Genomic DNA, 26531 nt, shown 5'->3' with positions numbered 1-26531 from the left:
CGTCAATTTTTCAGTTATTTTCTCATATAATATAGTATAACAATTTAATCCTCTTGTAGCACTTCTCTCTCAGTTCCTTTTTTTACCTTACCCATCAATCACCGCGGGCTTATCCGCCTACCTTCAACTGATGGACTGTATTGCTGCAGTTGTAGTGCATGTAGGTACTACCATTGCTAAACCCATGGGAGTGGAACTACAATGTTCATTCAGTGGCCGCTTTACGCTGCCTACTATATCGTCGATTCGTGACTGCACTGCCAAAATGCGATCATTTACGCCTCCGAGCAGGTGGGTGGAAAAGTGGTGGACGACGGCGAAAGCTCCTGGGACTACTGGCTCGCTGACTGACCTTCGGACAGCGCGATGGCGTCACATGGGCCTCTGGGGAGTAGGATTCCCTGCGTTTCATCATGTCATATTATGGTTGCGCTGTAGGTCCACGGTCAGCTGTCTACTGGGTTGTGGAGTGTGTCTGTGTGCTCTTTGCAGTACGACACTCTTTTCCCATTACGGATCCGACTTCGAGACTTTTTAGCCGGAGCCCAAAGAAAATGCTGGAAGCGTTGTTACAGATATAACGTACGGGTGCGCTGTTCTACTCGAGTACTTGAATGCAACACCAGTTTAATTATTTTTTCTGTGCGTGTGAATTATAAGGACACGGTTCCGTAGTGGTAGCCGAGTCCAATGTGCAAGTACGAAATAGGAAATGTGCAAATACGAGAACAGCTGAAGCCAAATCAATACACAATGTTCAATCAAGCTGCGACAACTGAAGTTAAATTTTCGGCGGCATATCACCGCAAGGGGTACTCTAAATGTCCCGTCGTGCCTTTATTAATTGACAAAGTGTATTGGCTAAACCAAATAACGATTACCCAAATAAAGTCTTTTGATCAAAGAGAACCAGCCTCGTGGTCGATGACCTCACATCGCTGGTCACACTTGAGAAAAATGTCTGACATTAAAGAAATCACCTGTTCGCAGTAAGGTGAAACGTGCTGCACATTCATCACATTAGTTGCGAGAAAATACGCAAGAGTGCGCTTTAATCTCCCGCTTAACCGCGCCTTACAGAATGGGAGGCTCTAATCGCGCAGCCGCTTGTTGCTCATTAATAAACAGCCCCATGATGGCGGCTGTAGTAATTAGTGGCCAACCATTCGTCCATTATAAGACGTCCTTGATGCCCGTTGAAAAACGAACATCAAATTCTCAGTACAGTGAGCTGCATCCAGTGCTGCTACAACAATGTTTCCTCCCAATGTCTGATATTAAGATCACGAGTTGATACGCTACTGGGAACGAAACACACGTCACTATTCGCGTTAAACTGTTTTAAGCCGGTTACAAGATTCCGAATGATAGGTGGAAACTTCACATGTACTTCTGTTCTTAGCGTCGATGCACTGAGGATAAATGCATCATAAATCCTCCTGCCTTACGTGCTCCGCATGCATGCGGCCACGTCCTAAAGAAGCCTTCGGGGAGCGTCTGGGGAAGTCTAGGCATTTTCCCACGTCGCGAGCTGTTAGCCTAGAGATGTACCACTCGAGGTACCCCACCACATCTCCTTGCAACCTCAGGCTGACGCTTTAAGCGTTCCTGGTCGACGCAGCGAGGTCTGCGTTCGATGGGACTGCCATGCCACGGATTCACGTGTTCCTCTTTTTTAACTTGACAAATTTCTTTGCTGCTTTCCCGACTCAACCAATATGAGAGAATTCAGCGTCTTCCTCTTTTTATGTTGTTTTTGCCTTTGAAGTATACCAGTGATCTACGAATTCAGGGTAGCCGCAGAGAAAAGTTTTACAAGTGTTGCCGAGTTTCGTACAATGTGGATGTACGTACCGTGCCACGGCCAAGCTTGAGAGAGGGGCGCGTCTTCTGCTTTTGTATGCGTGTTAGGAACTTGGATGAATTTCATTGCCTCATGAAGTGACATGGACAAGCTACAGCTGCTCTCTGACAAATACAATTAAACAAGAAACGAAAAGAAGCACGGCATCATTCAAATGCATTTAGTTGAACCCGAGGAAGAGGCTGATCAACTCCTTGTTGTCTCCTCGACAGTTTCCGAAGCAGACGACAAAACTGTCGTCTGTTTCGTCGTTGTCATCTGCGCAAAAAAAAATTCTTCTGTCCCGATGCGAATAGAATGAACGTACAGCTTATGAAAGATGAAAGTCACTGAAAAGGTTAGCCAGCTGTAGGGATCGAACCCACATCTTCGGGATTACCGGTCCAGGGCTCTACCAATTGAGCTAAGCTAACACGCCTCTCCAGCGACTTTCGGGGTGCGTCATCTGAAGGGACGACAAACCCGCCACTCACTCTCACTCCACAAACAAACTACTGCCATAACTGTGCACTTCCACGGTGAAATGACGGTAGATAGAATAATTTGAAGCCTACTCACCAGGTATGATCCCCATGACGGAGAGCCATTTCAGGTGGAGCAAAGTAAACCTGGTTCAGGGCATAGCCGGCGTGTACTATTGTAACCTGAACTGCCTTTGCGAGAGTACATGAGCGAGGGCGTTGCGCAGACGGACAAATTGGAGCACGCGGGTAATTTACTCGTCTGGCAGACTTATCACCATGATCGCACTGTCATAGATGTTGATTAATGCGCCCTAAATAGTCAGCCTATACCGCAATGTTTGCATTTCCTCGCAGGATACCTGATGGACCATCCTGCTCGGAACTAGTATTCAGTATAGCATTGAAGTAACCGGTAACTATAACTGTCACTATAGCAGGAACCTGACCGAGCAACTACTGTATAGTTGATCTAAATTGTGTTTGGTAACGAGATTGCGAAATTTGCTGACCAACTACGAGATGGTTCGGATTCAGCTAGCCAGACTTAGGTGATCTCTATCATATCATAACATATCTGTCAGTTCGGTGGTTTGTGTTTATCCTCCCTGTAAGACTTGCAACTGATAACCGGGCTGCCCGTTTGCGAAAGGTTTTTGTACATATTTTATATTAAGAATGGCGGAAGTAGAAATGTTCCAAATGCATTTGTCTTGCATTGGCGTTCGCTTGTATGAGAACTAAACATGCCCCAAGTTCGTTTTTGTGAAGGTATATGTTTCAGGTGGTGGTGTTCAAGTAAGTTTTATGACGTTACAACGAAGTCTACTACAGGTGTGACCCACATCCAGGACTATGTACAGAGTGAGACGCTGAAAGTAGTTAATAGTACGTAAAGGTTAAATGTTACATAAGTAATGTTAGACTGTAAAACCCGCTACCCATTCCTTTGGATGTTAGTAGAGTGAAATACATTAGCTCGGTATCCTATCAGCTGACCGGCATTGGGCAGCAAGGCGGTAGTTCGTTTATAGAATGATTTAGTACATCGGAAATGCTCTACGAAAACGATACCATGAAGGAAGCAGTCAAATCAAAGATGTGATGTGATGTGATAGAAAAAGAAAAACAAAAAATAAAACGGGGTATTTATGTCACGACCAAGTCAGACTGGCTATACCCCAGACCACTTATTTCAGATCAAAGATCAGAAATATGATGTCAGTCACTTCAAAGAAATAAGGCGATTGTGTTACGGTATTTGAGGAACCACTATCGTGAATACCTTCCGATCTATAAAAAACTCGCGTTTGTGCTATTCTAAGGTCGAACTCATGAATTCAGCGTTCCTACCACTAATACTGTACATTTCGTGCATAGAGACTGGTTCGATTTTCGATTTTACTTGTCTTTCTTTATGCGGTACATTGTCCAAGGCTAATCATATTTATTTATTTTTAAATTCCGTGTTAGCACCGCGAACACCCTCAAGTTGGGGTATTTTCGAGAACGTCTAAGCGGTCACCAGGTTCGGACGCAAGGTCACGCACAGTTCTCGCACACGCATGAGACATCCCACTCTTTTCTCTTTTTCATTCGCTCATTTTCTTTCGGGACTGTCACTTCATCAGTAACTCTACAAACCCCTAGTGATCGTTACGCAATCAACTGTGTAAGCACCCCGAGTAGTCGGCTTCACATTCGTAGATCTACAATCTCCATATTCGTTTTTTTTTTTTTTTTTCATTCCAAACCAAGTGGGTATAGACTTTAGAATCCATCTGTAAACCATTTCCTGTGACACGGAAAAGTTCTAACGAAGCTCATACTGTCTACCGGGCGACCGGCAAAAGTTACCAAGTCTGAAGCCCCGGAGGTCATGACAAGCTACAGTGAAGTGAGTTCCTAATTGAAAAGGAACTGTCATGCCTTCGCTTTCCATCGCACGCTTCAGTGGCGCTTATCAGTTTAGATAAACAAAACACGTGCGGGGTGTGGAATGAAAGGTGCTCCCTTCTTTGCGTCAGGGCTGGGCGTTCACCTGCTGCGCGCGCTGCACTGCAGTGATTTATAGCTACGACCTATAATAGATAATTGCCGGCAATATGCCACATCCTTCCAAAGCGGCGTCCTGTAGATGGTTTAGTGGACTTTTCTGTTTCACAAGTCTTTCACCCTCACTGCTTTACAGTGTGGAAGTATTTACCGTGTAAGAATGCCTTCACGTTAACGTTGCATGGTATCCAGGCGCACATGAGCATCCAGAAACACAAGAATAAATGAAAAAAAAAAAGTACAATTATTTGTCAATGACCTTCCCTTCGGAAGTACCAGCTGGATTGTTTCGTTTTCAATCGAACGACGAACTCGCACAAATCAGTCGGCATTTTTTTTTTTTTTCGCAACCAACATAGTTTGCTGATAGTTTGTGAAAGCTGATGCTGTAGTAGTACTGAGCTCCCGGCCGACACGAAAGGAGCACTTTCACTAGCACCGAATTGCCGCAGGATTGTGTCTCATGCATACCCTTTCTTACGGTGTCATGGACAGCTGAAGGACACTAGATCCTAATGAACCACGTAGGGTACCCTCGCTCAAATGTCACTCAGAATCGCATCGCAGAACACAGATAATATTGTGTTTTTCATGTGGTATTGAAGAAATACCACTATGATTTGCATACTTGCCTGTCCGGCGTCAACGTCATGATAGAGCTCGGTTCATAATTTGTCTCCTCAAAATTTCCTTTTAATTTGATTTCACACCTCTTTGACGCATATTTGACTCTTTGAGCTAAATGACGCGAAGCGAAGAATAAGGATGGCAACTACGTATTTGTGGAGATGACATTCCTTGAGATTGAAGGAAGACAAGGACGAACAAGAAGCAACATGACAAGAGACTTATCCTGTTGCTTCTTGTTCGTCGTCACCCTCCCTCAATCTCGACGAATGATATCTCCAGATTATCACCAGCTCGCTTGCATCCTACTTTTATGTTCGACATATTTGTGTTAGTATGGTGTTACCAATACCATAGTGTTACTGTGCCTGCAGCCAGCACTCCTTCTGTGCTGCTTGTCTCTGAGGCATTGCAACGTCTTGGTCCACTCAGAACCGTGCATTCGGAACACCAATAAGTAAACACTGAAGCATGAGCGGTTCTTGACTTAGGCGGAGGGCTAGAAAGCAAACTTGCTAGGCAGTCGACAGCTCATGCGAAGCTATCGCGCGTGGGCTCACGTGGCGACCTGGTACGGTCAGGTACTTCTGGCACGTGCCTCAGTGGTGATGCTTCCTTCTTTTTCTCGGTGTGTGCGTGTGTGACGAGAGCGAAACAAGGAGGTGAGTGGAACGTTGAGAATGTTGCTGCGTGGTGGTACTGGAGTAAAACGAATTGTGACGTCACTTTTGAAGGCCCTAGCGCAGGGAACACTGGACACGAGACAGAAAAGTCATAGACAGGGGCTGTCGTGTCTGTCTTCTCTGTCTCGTGTCCAGTGTTCCCTGAGTAAGTCCTTGAAAAGCCGTGTACCAACTAGCCCAAGAGTACACGCTTCTAAGTTAAGTAACGTCACTGTCTGAGCTTTAACACGGGGCACACGCTCCTGGTGCTTCGTGCGGGTGGCTGTAAGTTCATCAGTGACATGGCGCATGGGATACCTGAGCGCAGTCGTCATTAGTCATTTCTAGTCTCCAATAGTATGGGGTTCAGTAGGAAACAAGTTGTTCACGTTTCTTTTCTATCTCAAAGAGCACCGCGAAGCAACCGTGGCTTTGAGCGGCGTACAGACGTGCACAGATGGAAAGAGGATGGAGTGAGCGACAGGGGGTTAGAATGCGTTATGGGCCTATTTCAGCCTGAACTGTGCGGACATCCGTTCTGCAAAGTCCGCCAGAAAACCTATGGGAAAACCTTAAAATTGCACAGTCAGTGGCAGGATTCGAACCCAGCACCTCCCAGTCGTGAGCATGGCGTTGGCGCTACCACCAACGAGCGAGTGCGGTATCTACTCGTATAATCTCCGAGGTGATTCGAAGTCGTTAATCCCCCAACAATGATGCACGTCAGGAGTGACAGGAGGCATTTCTTCTTGGACTGTTTTCAGGAGTCTCGCTCTGCAACAGTGCTGTCAGAAACACTACCGCTTGGGCGCATATACAAGTGCGCGCTGTAACTATAATACAGTCAGCTGCGCGTCCGAGGCAGTATGAACACACGTCAAAGAAACACCATTCTCAGAAGGGTTACGTCCCTTTGTTGCCTGATAAGTAAGAGCTGTCTCTAATACGGGTGGATACGACAGCAAAGTACAATTAGCCAAACAAGAGATAAAAAAGAAAGGCTACATCGTCTTACGACCGTTACTCCAACTCATCGTGAGGCACGACCGCCAGCCGTCGACCGGCATCCTTCTGGAGTGAGTCAGCCAGGTTGGACACGTAGGCGAACAAGAATTCGGCGACAGGGGCAAATCAAAAAGAAAAGGCCGATCCTACCTGGTCTCAATTAGAGCGATTAGATGGGAGGATCCTGCGGCTCCAGAGAGCAACTTTTGTTTTATCTACATAAGCATGTAAACGATGTCACGCGATTCACAAGGAACAATGTTCAGAGTAGGTGTGAAAAATGAGTGGCGTAGATTATGGGAAAGCTCACGCCAGTGTTGTTGACATGCACTGGACGAGACGAGGATATTTCACGAAAACAAGCTACTGAACTTTCACGCACTTCATGACGAACTTTCAGAAGTGCTAGTACGGGTTAGCTCGACAACGCTGGGCACACCGTGACAGCCGCGAATGCATTCAAGGCGTAACACTTGTAGCTGTACTGTATGTGATCAGCACATTATTTCCGGTTGATTTGAGTTTTCTTGTCAAGGCCATACAAAGCCATTGGCATTTTTGTTGCGCATTTTTCTTCGGCGTCAGTATGTTGAACATATCGACGCCGAACTGTAATTAATTGCTCTCCTAAAACGGGGCTGTACAAGCGTGTACTATTTGGGTTCGGCAAGATTCCGTAGCGGTTTCTCGCCCTTTGAATGATGTCCGGTCCGTCATCCGGGCATCCGGTGGTTTGGCCTTGGGCGGCTTTAGGGATAGCGGCTCGGGGTACCTTGCATGCACCTGGAATCTACTGCGCCCGGCATTTCCGTCGATTCGCCGGCTCGCTAGACATGCGTTTGCTGCGCATCTACATCCGTTACGGTGGGAAGGAGAAGAAGAAGATATTTCCTGCAATTGTGCCAAAGCGGAGAACCATAAGACGTTATACACTCGTTACCCCACGGACAGTCCGTGTATAAAAACAGAAAATAACCCATCCTTCCTGTCGTGGCTTGCGAAGAATGCCGCCTAGTCACACTTCGTGCAACAATGGAAAAAAAGATTGTTTTATTATAGGCGCTATAGATAGGAGTCAATGGACACACTCTGCGGTCTTATCACTTGCCGTAACATTCTAGTCGTTAACACTGGCCAGTGTGCTTTAGTTGATACCGTAATTAATTTTCCTTGGAAAAAATTCCGGTGGGAGTTTGCGTCAGTAGAGTCGTTTTCGCACAGCATTTCCAGGCCCATGGATGTGATTGTTACGGTGTGGAGTATTTACATGGGATGAATAGTTCGAAGTTGGCAGTAGCCTGCAACCAAGGGCTTTTCTTTTTTCTTTGGAAAGCTGGTCGTGCAAGGTGTACATCACGTGATTATTGTATGACGAAAAAAAAAAAAAAAAAGAAGAAGAAGAAGCGGGGCTCGGTGTGAGGAACTACAATTGGAAGCGTCCTTGGTGCTCGTTTCCCGAAGTCTGTTCTATTACTTATAATGCGCTCTGCGAGCAAGTGTCGAAGTATGTTGCAACAGAACGGAGTAGCATAGACGATTTATTCATCATTCTTCCAGCTGAGCGGCAAATCGTCGTTGAGCAACTTTTTCATAACGCCGTATGGGGAGGAAGAAAAATAATAATGAATGCCGAACATGTGCCTCCGACGGAAAGAACCAGGAAAAGCTACAAGTTAGCTTTATGCTGGCACTCTGAACGTTAAGTGGTGTGGCAGCGCTTGCAGTTTCGCCGACACGCGAACAACAACAACAACAACAAAAACATCTAGTGTACGAAAGCTTGGAGAATATAGAGTAGCTTGACGGCGCTTGAGAGAGAGAGAGAGAGAACAAAAAAAAAAAGAAAAACAATAGAAAAAATGAAAGTCGATGCCGCTTTCGTTACCTGAAAGTATACTGCAATTACTGTGCGCAATTACTATAGAAGAAACATGTCTGGAAATTTTGTGACTTGGTCTTCTCCTAATTTATTTTTTGCGTACGTAGACTGATAAGTGAATTCATTTAATATCCGATGTTTTTCATGGTGTGTTTGAGTTCAGTTTTATTAATTAAGAACAGATAATACTTCATCACTTCTCTCCGGTTAAAACAATTATCTGGTTTACCTAGAACGAGTACCTAGACCACATTTAAGTTTGATTTGTATAGTTTTCCCTTTCTTCTTTTTTCCCCACCAGCCTTTCCCTTCATTTGTTTTACATATAATGAGCCCTAAATAACGCGTCCTGGAGTAGCCAGTCCCGAGTAGTTTGGGACTAACACCTCCATTTTTTCTATTCTACCAATCAATCAATCAAGTTTGACTCGGCAATAAGCTCGTCGTTCTCCACACAGGTCGTATGGATGTTATGAGGGCATTAACTGCCGAGTCGTAATTTTATGCATGATGTCTGTTTGTTTACTGTAGTATTTATACAAGAACATCAACCGATTACTATTTTCTCTCGCTATTGCACGGTTAACGTCAATATTTATCGCCACGGACGATATCGAGCTCAGAAGATGAACATAACCTCTTCCAGTCAAAGGCGATCTCTCCCTTTCTTGGTAACCACATTTATAGCTATTATTAGATGGACCATGTTACTGTGAAGGCAAGCAGTACAATCATTCGTCCACCATTTGCTGCTTCCAAGGGAGATCCCCGACGTTTCCCCGCTCAGGTTTGGACACAAGGGACAATTACGTTAAACATGCTGGATTGTAACTCAATAATTACGTAAAAATTGGCAACAAGATCAGATGGAAGGTGGACTCCTGTGTGGGACTAAACGTTCAGTCAGTATCTCTAAGTAGTGCTTTTGTGGTTTAGTGCTTAATGACACAAGAGTATCACTAAGTATCGCGGGGAAATACAGCTATTCCAGAGAATAATAATAGCACTCGATTCCCACGGGGCCTTCTCGGGGAGGGGAAAAAAAAAAGAGTGGAGAGACAGAAATGAAAACATGGGATGCTGGCCGGGACATGTTAGCGCGTGTTTTATCGCTCGGACTGGGTATGCCACCCTGGATGAGCACATCTTTAGGAACTACAATTGTTTTCAAATTTATGATTCCCTGCAGCTGTGTTCCTATTCCAAGTAAACTCGGCGGACGGAAAACAAAAGCAACGATATGACTCACTGTCCACAATGAATAAGCGTGAGCCAGGTGCCTTTTAACACAAGAGATGCCCATCCACTATAAAGACTGTTTGCGACATCCGGGTTGGTCGGGCCAAACCGTCCTTTCATGTGAAGTGAAGCGACGCGCCAGGCTGACGTCAGTCGACGCCGTCACTGCTTACGCCACCGTAATGCCGCCAGAGGCGATGACAAGCGTTAACGTTAGCAGCGCGAGTGGCCGGCGTCATCTAGCGTACGTTCACAACACTTCACTGCGGCGGTGGCGTTGTAAGCTCTGTCGTCAGTCGGATAACTGATTTCTCGCGCAGTACACATCCAGTGTTCGCGGGCACTGGGCCGCTTTTCTTGCTGCTTTACTGTATTTTCATTTTCATGGCAGAGTAGCCTTTCGGCGTATGGCATTAATTATGGACAGCGAAAGGGTTTACCAATTTCCCGAGGTTCCGACGGAGCATGTAGGATATCCGATGCCCGGTAATCTTTACGACATCGCTTAACCGTAGTCGAGGCCGGAACTAGCATTCCTCTTGTCGTGTGTTTTTCTTATTGAAAGTTTAATATAGTTAAACTACGTGAGCGAGTGGTTCTCTTTTTAATGGGATTCAATAGAGGTAAGGGAAAACGGTTGTGTAGGCAACCTCGCACTCATGACGTTGACTGAGGTGAGGCCTGTCCTCATAGTCATTTCATAAGGATGAGGTTAGGTCAAAGACAACCGAAGAATATTATGAAATAAGGTCATAGTTCACGCTGTTATTTGCAGGTCCTTAGATATATACTCTGTGCCTGTGCTTACAACTACAATCTGAAATCTAGTGTATTCCCCATATAATGCCACTTTGCCAATAAGGTACTTAAATAAATAAATACACGCATCGTTATGTCGCCTGATTTGTTGAAAACGGGGGCGTACGCCGCGTATGACGGTATCATTCTATACAATGGTTGGTTGGCCTGGAGCGTGCTATGTGGTGAAGCTCTGTTTTAAGAGTGCATCATGTGCGCCAGTCTAGGCAGGTAGGCCGCTCGTCTACTAGTCTACCCAACGTTACGCCCCCCCCACCCCCATCATGTGACATAACATAATCCTTCCAAATTTTGGCACAAAAAAGACACGTAAAGGCGAAAATAAAATATGATAGCGCAGATTACATCCCTCTGGGGTAATACATCCGAGGTGGACGTACATTTGCAGAGGTCGGGCATTTAATAGCTAGTGGCTTCTGTGGAACGATTATTAAAATGAGTAATCTACGCCGCACAAAATGAAGCAGAAGGTCCACAAAATCCGTTACGTGTCCGAATCGGAGCGTGTCGAACCACGATTCGCCCGCGCATCTAACCTTGACCCTCATTTTTCTCTTTTACCGCCATACGAACGTGCTGAATGTACAACGTGCGGAGAAATGTACGCCGCTGGGTCAACATAATGAATATGATCGTACCCATAAAATTTTTTTCCTTTTTCTTTTTAAAGGACTAGCAAGTCGTCCTACGCCAGACTAACCTTTCCTTCCTTTTTTTTTGCTCAATAAACATACCCCCCCCCCCCCCCCCCCCCCCGCATAGCATCGTGGAAGCTTTGTAGGGTAATTTGGATCAATCACCAAGCACGACGTCCTGAACGGGGACGAAACGGACGTACGTTCACTCCGGCCGTAGAAGCCCGTACGGAACCTTTCTTCCCTCCGGGCTGTTGACCCACAATTCGCATGAACCTTTAAACACGTCACACCTAACACTTTAAATACCATGCCAATGATGAGGACGGTGCCCAGAAGAAGAACAGTCTCTGTTCGAAATATCGGCGACTTCTGTCCTGAGGCAACTCCCTTCCTACGAGATAGCCAATGTGCGCCACGTGTACTTAACGGCATCCGATGCGAAGAGATTCCTCTCAACGTGTGTGACGATGCATGCAAGCGGCCACCCTGGCGAGGTTGTATGCCAGCCAACTGCCCCTTATACCGTACGACGATCATATCTCACGACCTGCTATACTCCTCCATGGCGTGAGATGATGCCGAATGTCTCGCTGCACATCGCAGAGCTATGAAAGAAGGAGGAATCGAACTCACTGGAACCCAAAGCAGCTGCCGAGAACCTGGTCAGTGACACTTTCCACGCGCACAGGCTGTTGTTCAGAGATGGCCCCGTTGACACCCATAGTAGGAGCTCAACTTGCCCCTACTATATATGTCATCCTTGAACGTGGCCTGGCAAGCAAAATCATTGCTATTTCCAATATCCTCTACAACTCCTGAGTTCCTGTCAATGTTACATGCAGCAGCTGCAGTACAGGTCCAGAGTATCACCAAGGCTGTCATCCTCACCGACTCGCATAGCGCACCCGAAATGGTGATGAATCCCACGCGCAATAGCATTTTCTCGCGCTGTATCACAACATGATATGCCCAACATAAATGAATCAGTGGAGGCATCTCCCTGTAATGGATCCCTTCCCCCCCCCCCCCACACACACATACGTATATATACGTTAGAGGATGATGTGGTGGGAGATTCACCGCCGTTGTGGCGGCATCAGTGGCAACGAAAAAGCGCACCTCACCGGTATAGCCCCAGAATGCCAGGAGAGAGAGAGCGACAGACTTGTTTGTTTGTTTGATTTGTTCTTAATTGGATAGTAAAAACAGAGCACCCTGGGATCAGCGAAATCCTGCAAAATCATCGACCAGATCTCCAGCTGAAAGGACTTTTCCGGAAAACCTTTTCATACTGCGAACAGGAAGCGCTTTCACTAAATTACAATTATACAAGATTTGCAGACACTCTCAACAAAGCCAAACTACAGAACATAATTTATTGTCGTGGTCGGACCCCTCACATCTGATGCAAGGCCTACGAGTTGTTGCTGAGTTCCTCTCCAGCACTGGACTAATGGACGAACTCTAATAGGACACCTTTCCATCATCATCACTTTCTCATCCCTTCCACAAGCGCAATGGGGCAGTGTCCCGCCATAACGCCGGGAAATGACCCACCACATCACCATCCCATTTGTGTGTGTGTGTCATTGCCGCGCATATGCTGAGGTGCGGGACAAATACCTTGGACACTGGATGATGTCCTACGTTCCACAGGCACTTTCACTGAAATGTACTCCGAAACTCGCAGCCTAAATCTGCTTCCTCCAGGAAACGGGACTCGCCCGCAGACTGACTCAGAGTTTATTTGCTCACGGGACTTCTCACCAATCCTAGCTGTGGCCGGTATATACAACTTGACTTTCTACCATCATTACTTCCACCTCTCCTATCTTCTCATCTCATCCTGGCTACAGTTCTGACGCTGCCCACATGAATGAGGACAACAACAGCAAGCCGGCCTTGTCACAACCACCATCATCACCACCACCACCAAGCGGATGTGGTTGGTTCGTGAGGAGTTGCCTGCTGGCCAAGATCGATCATACCTCGTCTTTTCGTATCTCAACCCGCACGTCGCGTCCAATCGAATCTTACATCGCTTACGGTTGGTGGTGAAAGTGGAGATGCTCGCTGTGGTCGGCCACACTAGGAGCGGGCAACTTGCACGGCTGTTACTCGTTTACGACTGATGTACCTTTCGGTTGCGTCATTCTTTACAAGATTAGGAATCTGTATTCGCCCAATTGCCATGCAACCGGCGCAGCAGAAAACGCAGAACACATCCTGCTTTGCTGTTCTCCACACAGTTCACGTGATCTTGATGCTGTCCTGGACCGATTAGACTTGAGGAAGCTGCTGGTGGACTGGTCGGTTGAGCTAAGGCGACGAGACATCGGCCCGTTCGTACTTTGTAGCTTCTTCTCTCTGACACATGCATACATACACATAGTATACCAACGTACGCGTGCTCACTTTCACTTTTACTTTACTTTTACAAGTGATTTGGAGTAGCCGGCCCCTAGGCTGCAGAAACCAACATCTCCATATTTTACAGCGACAGCTGTATATGCGGAGTTAAGCATCGGACAGCGTGCGTGCGCCGTGTGTCCTAGATATCGCGGCGCAGTGAGTCACTGAAGAAGCGCGCTGCGAAAGTGGTGTGATACGACGTTGGGTATCACGTGAGGTGTGGTGATGCAGGTGGCGAGAGTGGAAAGCACAAAGCGCCAGGGCTTTGGCAGGATGGCTCTGCCGAGGAAGGTTCTTAGTGAAGATTCTTGTCTTGTGTACTTGCAATACGAACTCGTTCAGATTGTAAAGATTCCTAAACGTCTGAGCGGGGTTCGAGTTGCAATGCATTTGTAAGAGATAATTTCGAAATATTAACATAATATATATTAAGAACTCTCAAGCACAGAGAAAGAATCGTGTTGAGGTCTGCCCACAATGCGTAGCGACACAGCTGTCGCTGTATTTCAGCTACGAGTACCAAAGGGTGCACAGCTACTCAGAATTATTACTTCATATCTTACCTTACCTTACGTAGGGGTTTTGATTGTGGAAGCGCACTGCTCTGGTGGCACGATCTCTCAGACCAAACACTCTCCTGTAAGGTCCTCCGGTAAGGAACTAGTAAACAACAGAGGTGAGTCAGAGGCAACAGAAACATCTCCGCCAGAAGGGGGGGGGGTATATTTATTAGACGAAAGGAGAAAAAAAATAGGGGAAAGGTCAGCCAAACGGGACGTCGGCTTGGTATTCCGCAAAGAAAGAAAATAAAGGAAAGACTAAAGTAAATAAAAAAGAAAAGAAAACACATGTGCCTCAGTACCTGGTTCCGAACACATGATACGCCGCAGTTTGAGCGGACGCCAACGTCTAGTTTTGTCCCCGTCAGAAACAATAAAAGAAATAAGAGTGGTCAGCATGGCCAGACGGTCACCCACAATGGACAATCGCTGGGAAAGAGAGTAGCTTGATATGAAGGATCGAAATTCGTGTTGCACCGCCGTGACAACAGGGCTAGGATCTGCAACATCAAGCCATTCATCCTGTCTCACACCAACACTCCTTGCCGGTGATGGCAGCGTTATCGGCTTGGGTGGAATTTCCTGGCTCGCATTATTCCCCTTAAGACTACACTAAATGCAAATTTAAATCCAAGCGATTTCCTAAACATCGTTGCACAATGCACACCAAGTGCCTCAGGCGGTGGTGGTGAAAGCGCTCGCCGTTGTAGGCCTCACATATGTGGGCAACGTCACGACTGACGCCCTGGGGAATTGTGCGTCCTCGGCCGACTTCTAAGGGAACTGTGACGACATATGTCTGAAATCGTCTGAGGAAAACCCAGGGAAAACCGGGGTTCCAACCTGGGTACCTCCCAGTCTCGTCGTGACATGGCCAGCACGCTAACCACTGAGCCACGGGAGCTGGCTAAGTGCCTCTCTGTGCCCATCTGGCCACCTCTCATCCACACATGCCACTGACCACTTTTGACCACAGTTCGCGGTTTAGCGAGCAACAACTTTATTTTGCGATGATGGCGATGATGATGATGGAGTCTTCTTATCTGTTTTCCTCACTCACGGTCACTACATGTATTCATTGTTATTGTTGTTGTTGCGTGTTTTCGAGATGTCAGCCACAAATGACCTGCTGAAAAAAAAAAAAAAAAAAAAGGAGAGGGCCGTGACCGTATGGTTAAATTCGTACGAATGATTTAAGAGTTTGCATTGCAATTGTCTTGGAAAGAAGCAGCAGAATTTGCAGAATTATGTTACGTCCGTATGATAGAACATCCATCTGGCGCGCCACAGACATCTTGTGTAGTCTATAGATTGAGTATCCAGGCGGTTCAGGCAGCGAAAGGGGACCATATTTGGGTACATCTATCGAAATGGCCACCGAGTGCATACCGATAAATCTCTTTTATCTTCGTTTGCTTGCTCTCTGCTCGTGTTCCCAGTGAGGCAGATAATGCACTATATTACAGCTTTGAAGAGATTCAGGACGAGAGCCGTCGAACGGAGACTGTTCTTCCTCTGGGCCTCTGAACAGTCTCTGTTCGAAATATCGGCGGCTCTGGTCCTGAGCCTCTTCCTTTAGCACTTGCTCAACGGTTCGGCCGATTTTCTACATTTCTATGTTAAGGTTTTGATGACTATACATCTTTCCTGCTGCTCATGTCCTATGAGAAGTACCACAGTGAAATACTACACTTTCAACCACTCTTGTCCGGTTTATAAGCGCAACGAAGACCGCATCGTTTTTTATTGCTGAAATTTGAACGGAGATCTCGTCCAAACTGCAAACGAATTATGCCTTGGAGAGTCGCTTTTATTGCAACTTTTATTAGGAGGCCTCACTTGCAAGGCTGCGCACAAGCGACACCCATCAAAACCACGATGCGCGCATTTCAATGGTGCTGTCGACCCGCAGGCGGACCTTGACGCAGACTTATATCGCCAGCGTGGGTGACCGCGAAGTTTAATTCCGGAGACAGCGCTTCTTCCCGTTCGATAAACCATTCATTTTTCTCTTTCAAAGGCGTGCTGAAGTTGACTGCCCCTTTGTTATTTCCTGCGTGTAGGCAGTTTGAAACGATGACCGACCCGACTACGCGTCATGAACTTGTCTGTGATGCGAGAGTGCTATCCCCTACTACTGGTTTCGTGTTGTTGTTCGTCCCAGCAGGGTCAACCTTCGATGAATATTTCATGTTGGGACAACGTGAGTTGTGTTTGCTATACATGTGGCACTGGCAGTGATACCATAGTGTTAATGATGATAGTATGTTATTCAGTGGACGTGGAGAGGTGGGAGACCGTGCGTTTCACACTTGAACTTGTTTTTTATAACGGCATTGTAAATTATTCTTGTGGGTTAAAAACTTTGGGCCGCGCAGTACTCTTCAAATATGCATGGTGACCCCATAAGTAGCAAACCGAGAAAAAACGATAATGATAATTAATGTGAACGTCAGTTCAAGTGTGTGTTCAATCGTTTTGCAGGATCGCGTGAAGCACTTGGCATACCACATACATGGTAAAGTGTTTCCTTTCCTCTTCGGCTTCATTTCCTTCCTCAGATTAATTAACAAAAGGAAACGCAGAGACGTTCGTCCCGACAAGGTCAGAACTATTGCTATGTACAGGCGTGCTTTGCAATAGAAAAGAATACGCATAAAGCATTTGCCTTTTGTGTGCGCCTGTGTCACTTCTTTCCTTATTTCTTTCAGTACGTTCTCTCTCGGAAAGCGTTCACGGTATTGCCCTCATGAATACGCTGTACGATTTTATCACAAAATCGGTCGAACGCATTTGACCTGCAGTTGATGTCAGTGGTTCCATCAGTAGGAAGGGTATTGCTACTCGGTTGCAGAGCAGTTGGGAGTCAACTTCAAGTGCATTTGAGGGCTTATAAATTCTATGTCTTTAGGTTCGCTGATTTAAAACTTGGTCAGGTGGGTGTTCCCAAAGAAAAGGGCTGAATGGCGTTGTGGCTTGCGTTGGATGCATCCCAAAGCTGGGGGCAGCGTAGCTGATTGAATGTCAGGAGTGTGGGTTCACTGACCATGTGACATGTGCGTTCCTGTTTCCTCGCTTGGCAATTTTATAATCAGTCTGTCAATCTTTCGCTATCTGTTCATGGTTCCTGATGCAAGAGTTGAACGCCTAGTGCTTTTCTCACAACACAGCTGTGCGTGGCACGGTTTGGTCGAAATACCGAGAACATTCTTTGGTCCGCACGATATAATCGTTCGTCAATAACGTCCCACGTCGTCACGATGCCTTCCTTCACCTTACTTTTCTGGTCACATTTCCTTCCTCTTTCTTTGAATGTCTGACTACATACATGCATAACATATGAGACGACGTCCACTTCCAGGTAACATAATACATGTATCTTGACCTTTACAATTTCGCAATGAAAGACATTTTGTGACTTGATCACGTGTTCTTTCAACTAGTTGTGTCGAACCTCTGCAGTATGCGTGGACCCGATTTTTCACTAGTTTTACTTTCCCAATGCGATAAAACGAGCGGACTCTAAGTCGAAAATCCTGTTACTGTATAACATTGGAGGACACTCCCTCAACATATTAATCTTCGAAGCAATATTAGGGTAAGGTGGTCTATGTTGAAGACAGTTGAACTATTTTGTTAATAGCAGTCAGAATAATCGCCTAAATTATACCATAATTTGTTAACTGAAACCCCATACCTTTGGGAAATGATCCACAAATGACTGTGGTGCTAAACCAGATATTTATTTCGTACGAACCAACAATGACAGGCTACGTATTTTCATCAACTTACCCCACCCTATGGGTAAGTTGAGGACATCAAAAACTTAATGCACGGTTTAAATTTTGTCTGTTGTTTGGGTCAGCCGAAAGATCAGCTACGAGTAGTGCACATGGAAACACAGGGCAGTGACACAGCATCATAACGGCGAGGTCATATTTTATTAGCCGAGGAGCACAAGTGAGCAAATTGGAAGTGAATGCTCGCGAAAGTTACAGATGGGACAAAAAAAAAATACAGGCCCGTCTTTTCTCGACCACATCTGCAAAACAGCGTCTAATGTCTTTCTAAAAAGCCACGTGCAGAACGTCAGCACGTTCCTCTAAAGCCCAGACAACGACAGTGTTCACCCTGGTGTCGCAGACGAGAAAATATTATTGCTAGGAAAATGCCACGCGAAAAACCGAAACTGTCCTCAACTTGCCCCCGTCTTCAAGTAGCCCCACTTTATCCTAATATTAAACAATAAATAAATAATTAATAATATAAATAAGAAATAATTAAACAATAAACATATTAATCTTCCAAAGAATCTTCCAAAGCAAATTACAATGGCTACTGCTCTAGTCCAATCTGGATGTGATCCATAAGACGGGATCCCGTTATCGATCCATGCCGGTGCCCGTTTGTAAGATTATGTACTTCCTTTTTTTCTTTTTACACAACATGTGTGACAGTCTGATGACCCGTCAGACAGTCGCCAAGACTGTCTTTTTATGGCAACGTATGAGCACAAGCAAGTACACTCTGGAGGACAACGGCGGCGGTGGCGTCACAGAGTCCTAGGGAAATTGTTGGCGCACCGCGCCCTTCGGATGCCCCTGGCCGAGGAAGAGTAGAGGTACACGCCTCATACTCTACTCGCGTGTATAGTACTGATGAGCTTCGCCTACATTATTCTTGCGTCGCTATATAGGAGTTTCTTGAACCCACGCGGTAACCTCGTTACACAATTTTCGCAAAATTGCGTCAGCCCGCATTGGCGATACACTCTTAAAAATGTACTTCACCGCATAGCATGCTCCTAGCCAACCATAATCTAGAATGATATCGGTATCTGGCATGATTTGTTGAAGACGGGGGCGTACGCCTTTTTTGTGACACTTATGCTGTTCATAATTGTCACAAAAAAGGCGGACGCCTCCCGTTTTTAACAAATCGAGTCAGATAACGATATCATTCGAGATTATTGTTGGCTAGGAGCGTGCTATATGCGGTGAAGTTCATTTCTAAGAGTGTACGCTGGTGAGAGGCAGCCAGGAAAAGAGAATATCCAAGATATTCTCGTCGACGATCAGCCGCTGAAATGCACAATTGTGCGCGTTTCCGGAACGGCCGCTATAAAAAGTCTCGTGAGAGCTGGTATTCGTCTCCACTGGATCACGTATATCATTGTGAACTTTGACAATCGGCAAGGTGATCCGGATACTAGACAATACACAAGGGAACTACGTGATGATTTTTTAGTATCGAGAATAAAATGAAGGCCCAATGAGCATCGGCTCAGAGGCGATAGGAACCGATCACTCTCCTATAGAGAGCGGGCACCGCACTGCACAATCTGGAGACGGTCCCATCATGCAGCTCTGTGGAGGACACGCAGCACATTTGACTGAGATGCCCAAGGTATCAGACAGACTGTCGACACCTCTAGTCAACCTTTGCAAGAGCAATCATCAACTGCTTTACATAGCAGCGCGAGAAACGTTAACCTTGTAGGCGGTGGACCGGTTGCTTGCGTAAACAAACCAGTGATGATGATGATGATGATGATAATGGTTGGAGAAAAAAATTGAGATGTGAGCCCGCTCACCGCGGGACAAGCTATTCCAGGTCTAGTAGAGAAAAAAGAAGAAAAAAAAAACGTCTCTAAAGACGAGAGCTCTGCTATGCTCTTAACGAAGGTGATGAGTGAGCGCTGTGCACCCTGACGATGAATCGCAGGTCATTCGCCCAGTAACCAGTAAACAAACCAATGTTTGTGATATGTGGCGCCACTTGTATTGGTTTGTATTGTCCTCATCGCCCTGTGTCTTTCGTTAATATGTTTCTCTCTTGCATATTCCACCTGACAACAAACATTTCCACGTTTTTCATTGGAAAAAAAATGAAGAAAGAAAGAAAAGTTGCAGACTCAAACCACAAACTCATTTTTGCATACTCATTTGGAGACTTTTCGTTGTACTTCGCTTACCTTTATTGTACTATCATGCTACTAATGCTAGTATTGGTGGGAGAGTATGTCTTGTGCGCGGCCTTGGAGTGTTGTGGGACTCTGCTTTGAGGATAGATGAGCACGTAACAAGTATTATAGCGTCAGCAACGCGATCACTTGGCATAATTTTTCGTATCACCAAACCTTTGAGAAACCCGGTTATAGCTTGTTTGGTTCGATTCAAGCTTGAGTTCGCTTGTGTTGCGTGGAATTCTTTAAATAACAAACTCTCGAATAAGATTGAAAGTGTACGAAGCCGTTTCATTCGAATTCTGTACGACAAGTTGTATAATAGAAGTTGTTTTTATAATTATAACTGGATGCTGCAAAATCTTGGACTTAGCACCATACGTAGACGTGGTTCGAGCAGCACGTTATATATATATTTTATTTAAGATTCTGAATGGGCAGTTGCACTGTCCTGACGTCTTTCCTCTGTATGTCTTCATGTACCACTTATAAGTTGTAGGGCAACAAGATTGTTCTATGTGTGCCAAATGTGTCTGCTTTCACGTATACTGTATTGTCAGATCGGAGGTCATTTTTAACCAACTGGCAGCATCAGTTACGGATATTGACATTTTTGTTACACAGCGAGAATTCAGACGTACTGTACAAGGTTCATTGTTATAGGTACCATGGTTTTGTGACTTTCCCTTGCAATCGCTGTGTCTCTATTTATGTTTTTATTGTGTACAGTGCACCACTCTCTTTAGGCATGAGCTGTTAGCGGGCAGTGTTTAATAAATAAGTAAAGTAAATAAATAAAAACATTTTCTATACACCCCAGCAGTAAAACAGATCACTTCTTATTTCGACCAGGGGGGTGGGATATATGTTTATTATTAAAAAAAGAAGAAGAAGGGAACAGATATATATTGCTTCCAACGGACTCGTTCACCGAGCTCGCCTCGGTATGGTTCCATGCTGCTTCGGTCACTTGTTAGACTTCAGAAGGAGGAAAGTGGTTTCGAGAAGCATTTCGTGTGCAGGGAAGAAGCATTGCACAGAATATGTGGCGTGGGCAGGTCGCAGCCTATACGCGGATTAATTTTTCTAACAAAAACGACATCAACTTTATTTTGATGATGATGATGATGATCATTGGAGTGTTTCACCACCAGAGACGATACCCCAGTTTTTCTAACTAGTTGATGACAATCACCCCACTGAAACTTTGAAATGGGCATGGCCGAGACGTTTTCTTTTTTTCCTTATCTTTTTTTTTTTCTAGCAGCAAAACTTTGCTGTTACAAATCGAGGAAACGATTCACCGCAGCATATGTTGCACGACTGCACTAGATCTTTGGGACCTAAAAGAGAAATTCGACGTATTTCCGCTTCTTGGAGTGTGACAACCCATACACCACCACCTTTCAAGCCCGTCCATTCTGTCTACATTCAATCCACCCAGCGAAGATTCAATCTACAGGTCACGCAGACTGCTTTATGAACGGACGGGAAGTCAGTATGACTTGGACATCTGACAGGAGTACGTCGCGCAGCCTTATTAGGGTCCACGAAAGAATTGCAGCTTTTTTGTTTTCCCGCAATTTAATTCAGCTGTACTACGGTGTTGTTCGAAAGCGTGCGTGTCATTGCTGATCCCCCTCTCTGCTCGCTATTGCTGATGGATGACGGCAGCCGGTATCTTCTTGTACCTTCCGCCCATACCTTCTCATGTTTTCCCCCTTGGGTTTACGATGTAATGCAAGTTCCTTCTCATGCAGTTCCTCCTCAGGCAAGGAAAGTAGTTGCACTTGCTTGCCGAATACCAACTCCAAATCATGTCCAGTGTGTATGATGTCCGTGTAAATAAACGATACGTCGCTGGAACGGCTGAAATGCGTACGCGTTACAGAAAAGTAACGTGCCTGATGGCGGCAGCCACGATTTATCATCAATGGAACTTATGATAGTATTGCCAGAAGCCGTCTTGTCGCTGCCTGTTTTTCATTATTGTGCCTGTTTCGGCATTACCTTGAACAACAACAACAACAGCTACATGAATAACGATGGGATGAGGTGATTCACCGCAACAATTGCGGTACCACGTTACCTTGAAAATCTGACAGGTGCATGCTGATTGACGTCTATACATGTACTGTGATCTATACAACGGTCGTCCTATCACCGTACTTCAGACACGAGCTTAGGTCTTTCGAAAGTTCAAGATAAAGCGTTTGCGTGAGAGCCCTACCATCATTTCGGGGATGGGGGTAACGTTGGGTAGGGCGGTCATCATTTCGATGTGCTGCTTGTAAAGATAGATAGGAGATTATATACGAATTGTAGAGAGACATGCTATCATACAGGAGAATGAAAAAGAAACGACAGAGGCTAGTGAGTCTGATCAGTAAAAAAAAAAGAAAAAAGAAACTATAGAGATGAACACAAGTAGAGTGTAAAATAAGACCCGTGCCAATCAATATATTTCTCCACAGATTTTGCTTGTTACCAATGGTATTCTCTCCTTTTTTTTTCTTAGTGGTGTGTGTGTGGTGGATTCTCAGCTTCCTAAAGTTTGAGGCTCCAGAGGTAATACTTGTTAAAGATGACTATGTTCCTCTTTCTTTAATTTTTCTATTTTGATGAGCTGACGACATTATGGTCGGAACACAGAAGAAGAAACGGTATATGTACACCCAACCCGCCTGCACACACACCAGTGTCGTTGGCATAGCTCCGTGTATGATAGGCATATTTTCTTCCATGGGGCCCATACTGCAGCAGCATCCTTACACTCTTAGTCAACATGCGATGTTATCCATTACTTGAGTTCGCCTTCCCAAATTTACGAACCGCTCTACTTTCAACAAAATGTGGTGCAGACTGTCGGCTATTATACGACCAGACCGGTTGCAGAGAGACGTTTTTTTTTTTTTTTAAATGTCACAGTTATTTCGTCCCACGTCTCTCGGAAACAAATAAATAGCCGATGACACGCACCGAGCGAGATGGCCCGCTTTAGAACAGCAAAACAAGTTTTACCGAGGACGGTATATATACGGAAGTTGGCTCCGAAGTTTCCTCAGACTTGACCTTGGCTCCTACTTATTTGGTGAATCACGGAAAGGTCTGGGGCATAGGATAATTCCCTATATGTGCACGTACGTTATTATGTCTTCTCGGCTTTTGATCACCTATCGCGTTCCGGCAGTCTTGTCTCACGATATGTAGCCCATGGGGTTAATTTGTGTTGTAGGCTGGCACTATTTGGGAGTTTCGGTGCCGGAAATGGGTTACATTCCCTGAATACTGTGGCAAATGTACCCCGTCATTTTTGCCGCATTTCCCATGATTTTTGTGAGGCGCTTACACGTAAGCGCTTTGGTGACCTAGTTTTCTTGTCGAAGGAAGTTCAATTTGGAAACTTGCGGCATGTATCACACATAACACTCTTGCCATACGGTAACTCTTGGTAGATGCTATTAGGGCTAATACTATCACTCAAAGTACGGTACCTTCCTTTGTTCAATCCTAGCTAACTTAACAGACCAAGCTGCAACCAGCCTAGCTCCCTCCAATAGGGAGAATAACTCGTACCCCGTGTAGTAACCATAATGCAGAGTGCCCGGGCATTACATTTTTCATCTAGCCGTTGATGTGTTGCATCTACCCCCCCCCCCCCCCCCCCCTAATAACACAATGTTTAATATCCGAGATTATTCGAATGAAAGTTTGAGAAGTTATCTCGAAACGGTAAAAGGTTATTTACCTGAGAGATGACTTCTTGACTTGGCTTGACTCTCGTACCTTTAGTCAGCCAACTTACACGAGCGAGGTTCAACTGTTGCCAAAAGTCGGTCGCAGGTTCGGGTATGCGTGCGTCTCTCGCGGCGCTTTGCGCAGAACAAGCGACGTTAGCTGCAACAGACTCCCGCGTGCCGGCAACCTAGATATTTGACAAGGGTACCTCTAAGTGCACCGACAGAAACTGTCTAAAACTGCCTCGAAGGAACGCACCTTCTACTTGATACAAGCATACGATGTTTAAGGACGAGCTGGCATCTAATGCATGCGTCGAAAAACACGGGGAAGAAAAATTCATACAACAGAGCGGCACACGAAGGGGCGGTTCTGCGCCATTGGAGGACGCCGGTCACGTGGGTACTGCGACTCGCGTGTGCCCCATATCGGGGAGCGCGGCCTAGGGAAAAAAAGTGCCTAGATTATTCGTTTTTGTTTTACTCCTGACAAAGAAATCGTTTGTGTCCCCGTACACTGAGGACCATTCTTTCTTAAACATGGGCGTATAATCTTCTGTGGCTCGACTGGAGCTGCTAAACGTAGGAAAATGCTGTGCATGTCTATAACTCGGTGCAGAGTCATTGTTTGTGGTACGAGTGGAACGCAAAGCTTCCCTGTGTTAATGGAAATCTAATAATGGAGGAATATAAACTTCACGTAAGGTTCCTGCTTTTGATATATTCCACGTGTTGTGACGCAGAAAAGGAAACACAGTGCTATAAGCTACGCAACTGATCTTACTACACGAGAGTTTGAGTTGCGGATTTTGTGATGCCATTCTTTATTTTCTCCGCCTTTTCTAAACTTATGGAGAAACATTCGTTAGATGGGCCGAATAAAGCATTTTGGGCGAGCATGGGGCGGCGAAGAATACTAATTTTAGATGTTTATTTTTGTCTCTCCTGGCATGCCTTGGTTTACTTTCGCACCCCTTCACGTCGTCTGCACCATGACGGCGATAGCAGACTTCTCTGTCTCGTAAAGATATTTATATGACGTATTAGTACCTCACTTTCGCGTAGCATTAAGTATTCATCTGCTTATATTTCTAATTTAATTTGAGTCGATTAAAAAGACTCAGAAGAAGCCAAGCTCATCTAACGGTGGCTTGTTTCAAGTTCTTTGAGCCATCTAGCCCGTATTAACTTTTCGTCTGCAATAACTTGTCTTCTGCATTCTGCGGAAGGGACTTCTAGGCCTCGATGGTGGGTGTAATTCTCCTTCTTGGCTGACGTGTAATTTTTTATGTACCGCATATTCTCTACCTTACATGTCTCCAAGCATAATCTTGTTTAGTTTCGCACTGGAACGCAAACGGGCCCATTGGACTCACCCGACTCCTGAAGTCATCTCATTGTTGTCTAGGAACATCGACTATTGTTTCAAGTCATGAACAATGGCTAAGGTATCCTTGTGACGCATGCAGTCCAGATGCCCGTCAACATGACCCGAATCTTCGTGTCATTTACCGGCGATTGTAATGCTGACGAAGAGTATCAGTGTAACCTTATACGACAAATGTGGCCAAGTTGGCGGATAAACTTTATGATGAGAAATGCCTGAGTGCCGACCGCATGTGACCCTAGCACACAACAAAGCGTGTCTTAAATTTCTCGTAAGATAATTTAAATTTCATAGAAAAGCTATGTAAGATAAGGCGGAGCGTCACTTTTCTTCAGATGTTGCACATTTGAACGTGCTGAAGGCATCGTGCATGACCGTCAAAGACATGTACCTGTCTCAGGACCGTTATGATAAAATTCAAAGCTAGAAGTTCTGGCAATTGGTGACCGTGCGAATATAATGTATTTCATACATACAGCATGACACGTGGGTGCAAGTTGCTGGTTGCGAAGCAAGTTAAGTGCGTGAAGACGTTAAACGTTTACTGGGTGTACCAGTATGAATACTTCTCATGCATGCGCCGAATTCCCGGAACAATATGGAAATAAGTATGCGGAACGAACGATAAATCGAATATTGACGCATGTCCTCGGAAGCGTCCGCCTCCCACAGAGCGTCTTCGATCTGCCGTGACAGTTTTTTGTTCGGACTGATAGCGGCCCACTGGAACAAAGAGGTTTCTCCACACTTCTTAGAACCTCTCAGGTACACAGTGGTTCGTGTTTTACTGCAGTTTCATCGAACTAGATTGAACTGCAGTCTTCCGGGACGTGCGTATATAGTGTTGTTGGGGAAAATGATGGAAGAAAAAGATCGTTCGGTAAGTCCCCCTCACAATCTCGAAACTATGTCAATAACAGGAACGAAGGAAAGAAAGAGGGACGGAAATTTTGACATGAGTACATGCACGCCTACGAGGGTGGCACAATGCATTTACCAGTTTGCCATATCAGTCATCATGGTCCGGCCTTGAATGTTACCATTATATACTTTATCAAGAAAGCCAAGCCAGCCAAGAAAGTCAAAGCTGAGCCTTAGGGAATTATACGTACCACAACCCCTTCAACGCTGATTCATTGCAACAACAACAAAAAAAAAAAAAAAAAAAGTATCCCCTGGGCGCCGACCAAGGAATAAATTAAACGTCTACGGAACGACAAT

General features: G+C 45.4%; 1 protein-coding gene and 1 long non-coding RNA gene across 6 annotated transcripts in view; one reads left to right on the top strand and one right to left on the bottom strand.

Moving 5' to 3' along the window:
* The window catches only part of LOC135397339 (uncharacterized), a 116816-nt gene that overhangs the window by 66367 nt on the left and 23918 nt on the right, over positions 1–26531 (top strand). The window lies entirely within an intron of this gene.
* LOC135397312 (uncharacterized) overlaps positions 1–26531 on the bottom strand; it is an 80578-nt gene that overhangs the window by 40902 nt on the left and 13145 nt on the right. Inside the window, exons 1-2 of one of the 5 annotated variants that reach the window (XM_064628840.1) lie at positions 24183–24224; positions 23935–24111 (exon numbers count right to left, since the gene is read on the bottom strand). Coding sequence is in view for 1 of the 5 variants with exons in the window: in XM_064628820.1 (XP_064484890.1) it covers positions 2423–2438 (16 nt within the window). In the remaining 4 variants the exon portion in view is untranslated. Of the gene's footprint in view, positions 1–2422; positions 2471–14229; positions 14437–23934; positions 24225–26531 lie in introns of those variants that run through there. The other 4 variants (XM_064628857.1, XM_064628830.1, XM_064628866.1 and 1 more) reach the window with 4 other exon arrangements.

The sequence above is a fragment of the Ornithodoros turicata genome, chromosome 1, assembly GCF_037126465.1.
Source record: "Ornithodoros turicata isolate Travis chromosome 1, ASM3712646v1, whole genome shotgun sequence".
Lineage (NCBI taxonomy): Eukaryota > Metazoa > Arthropoda > Arachnida > Ixodida > Argasidae > Ornithodoros > Ornithodoros turicata.
This window is presented reverse-complemented; position numbering and strand designations above follow the sequence as displayed.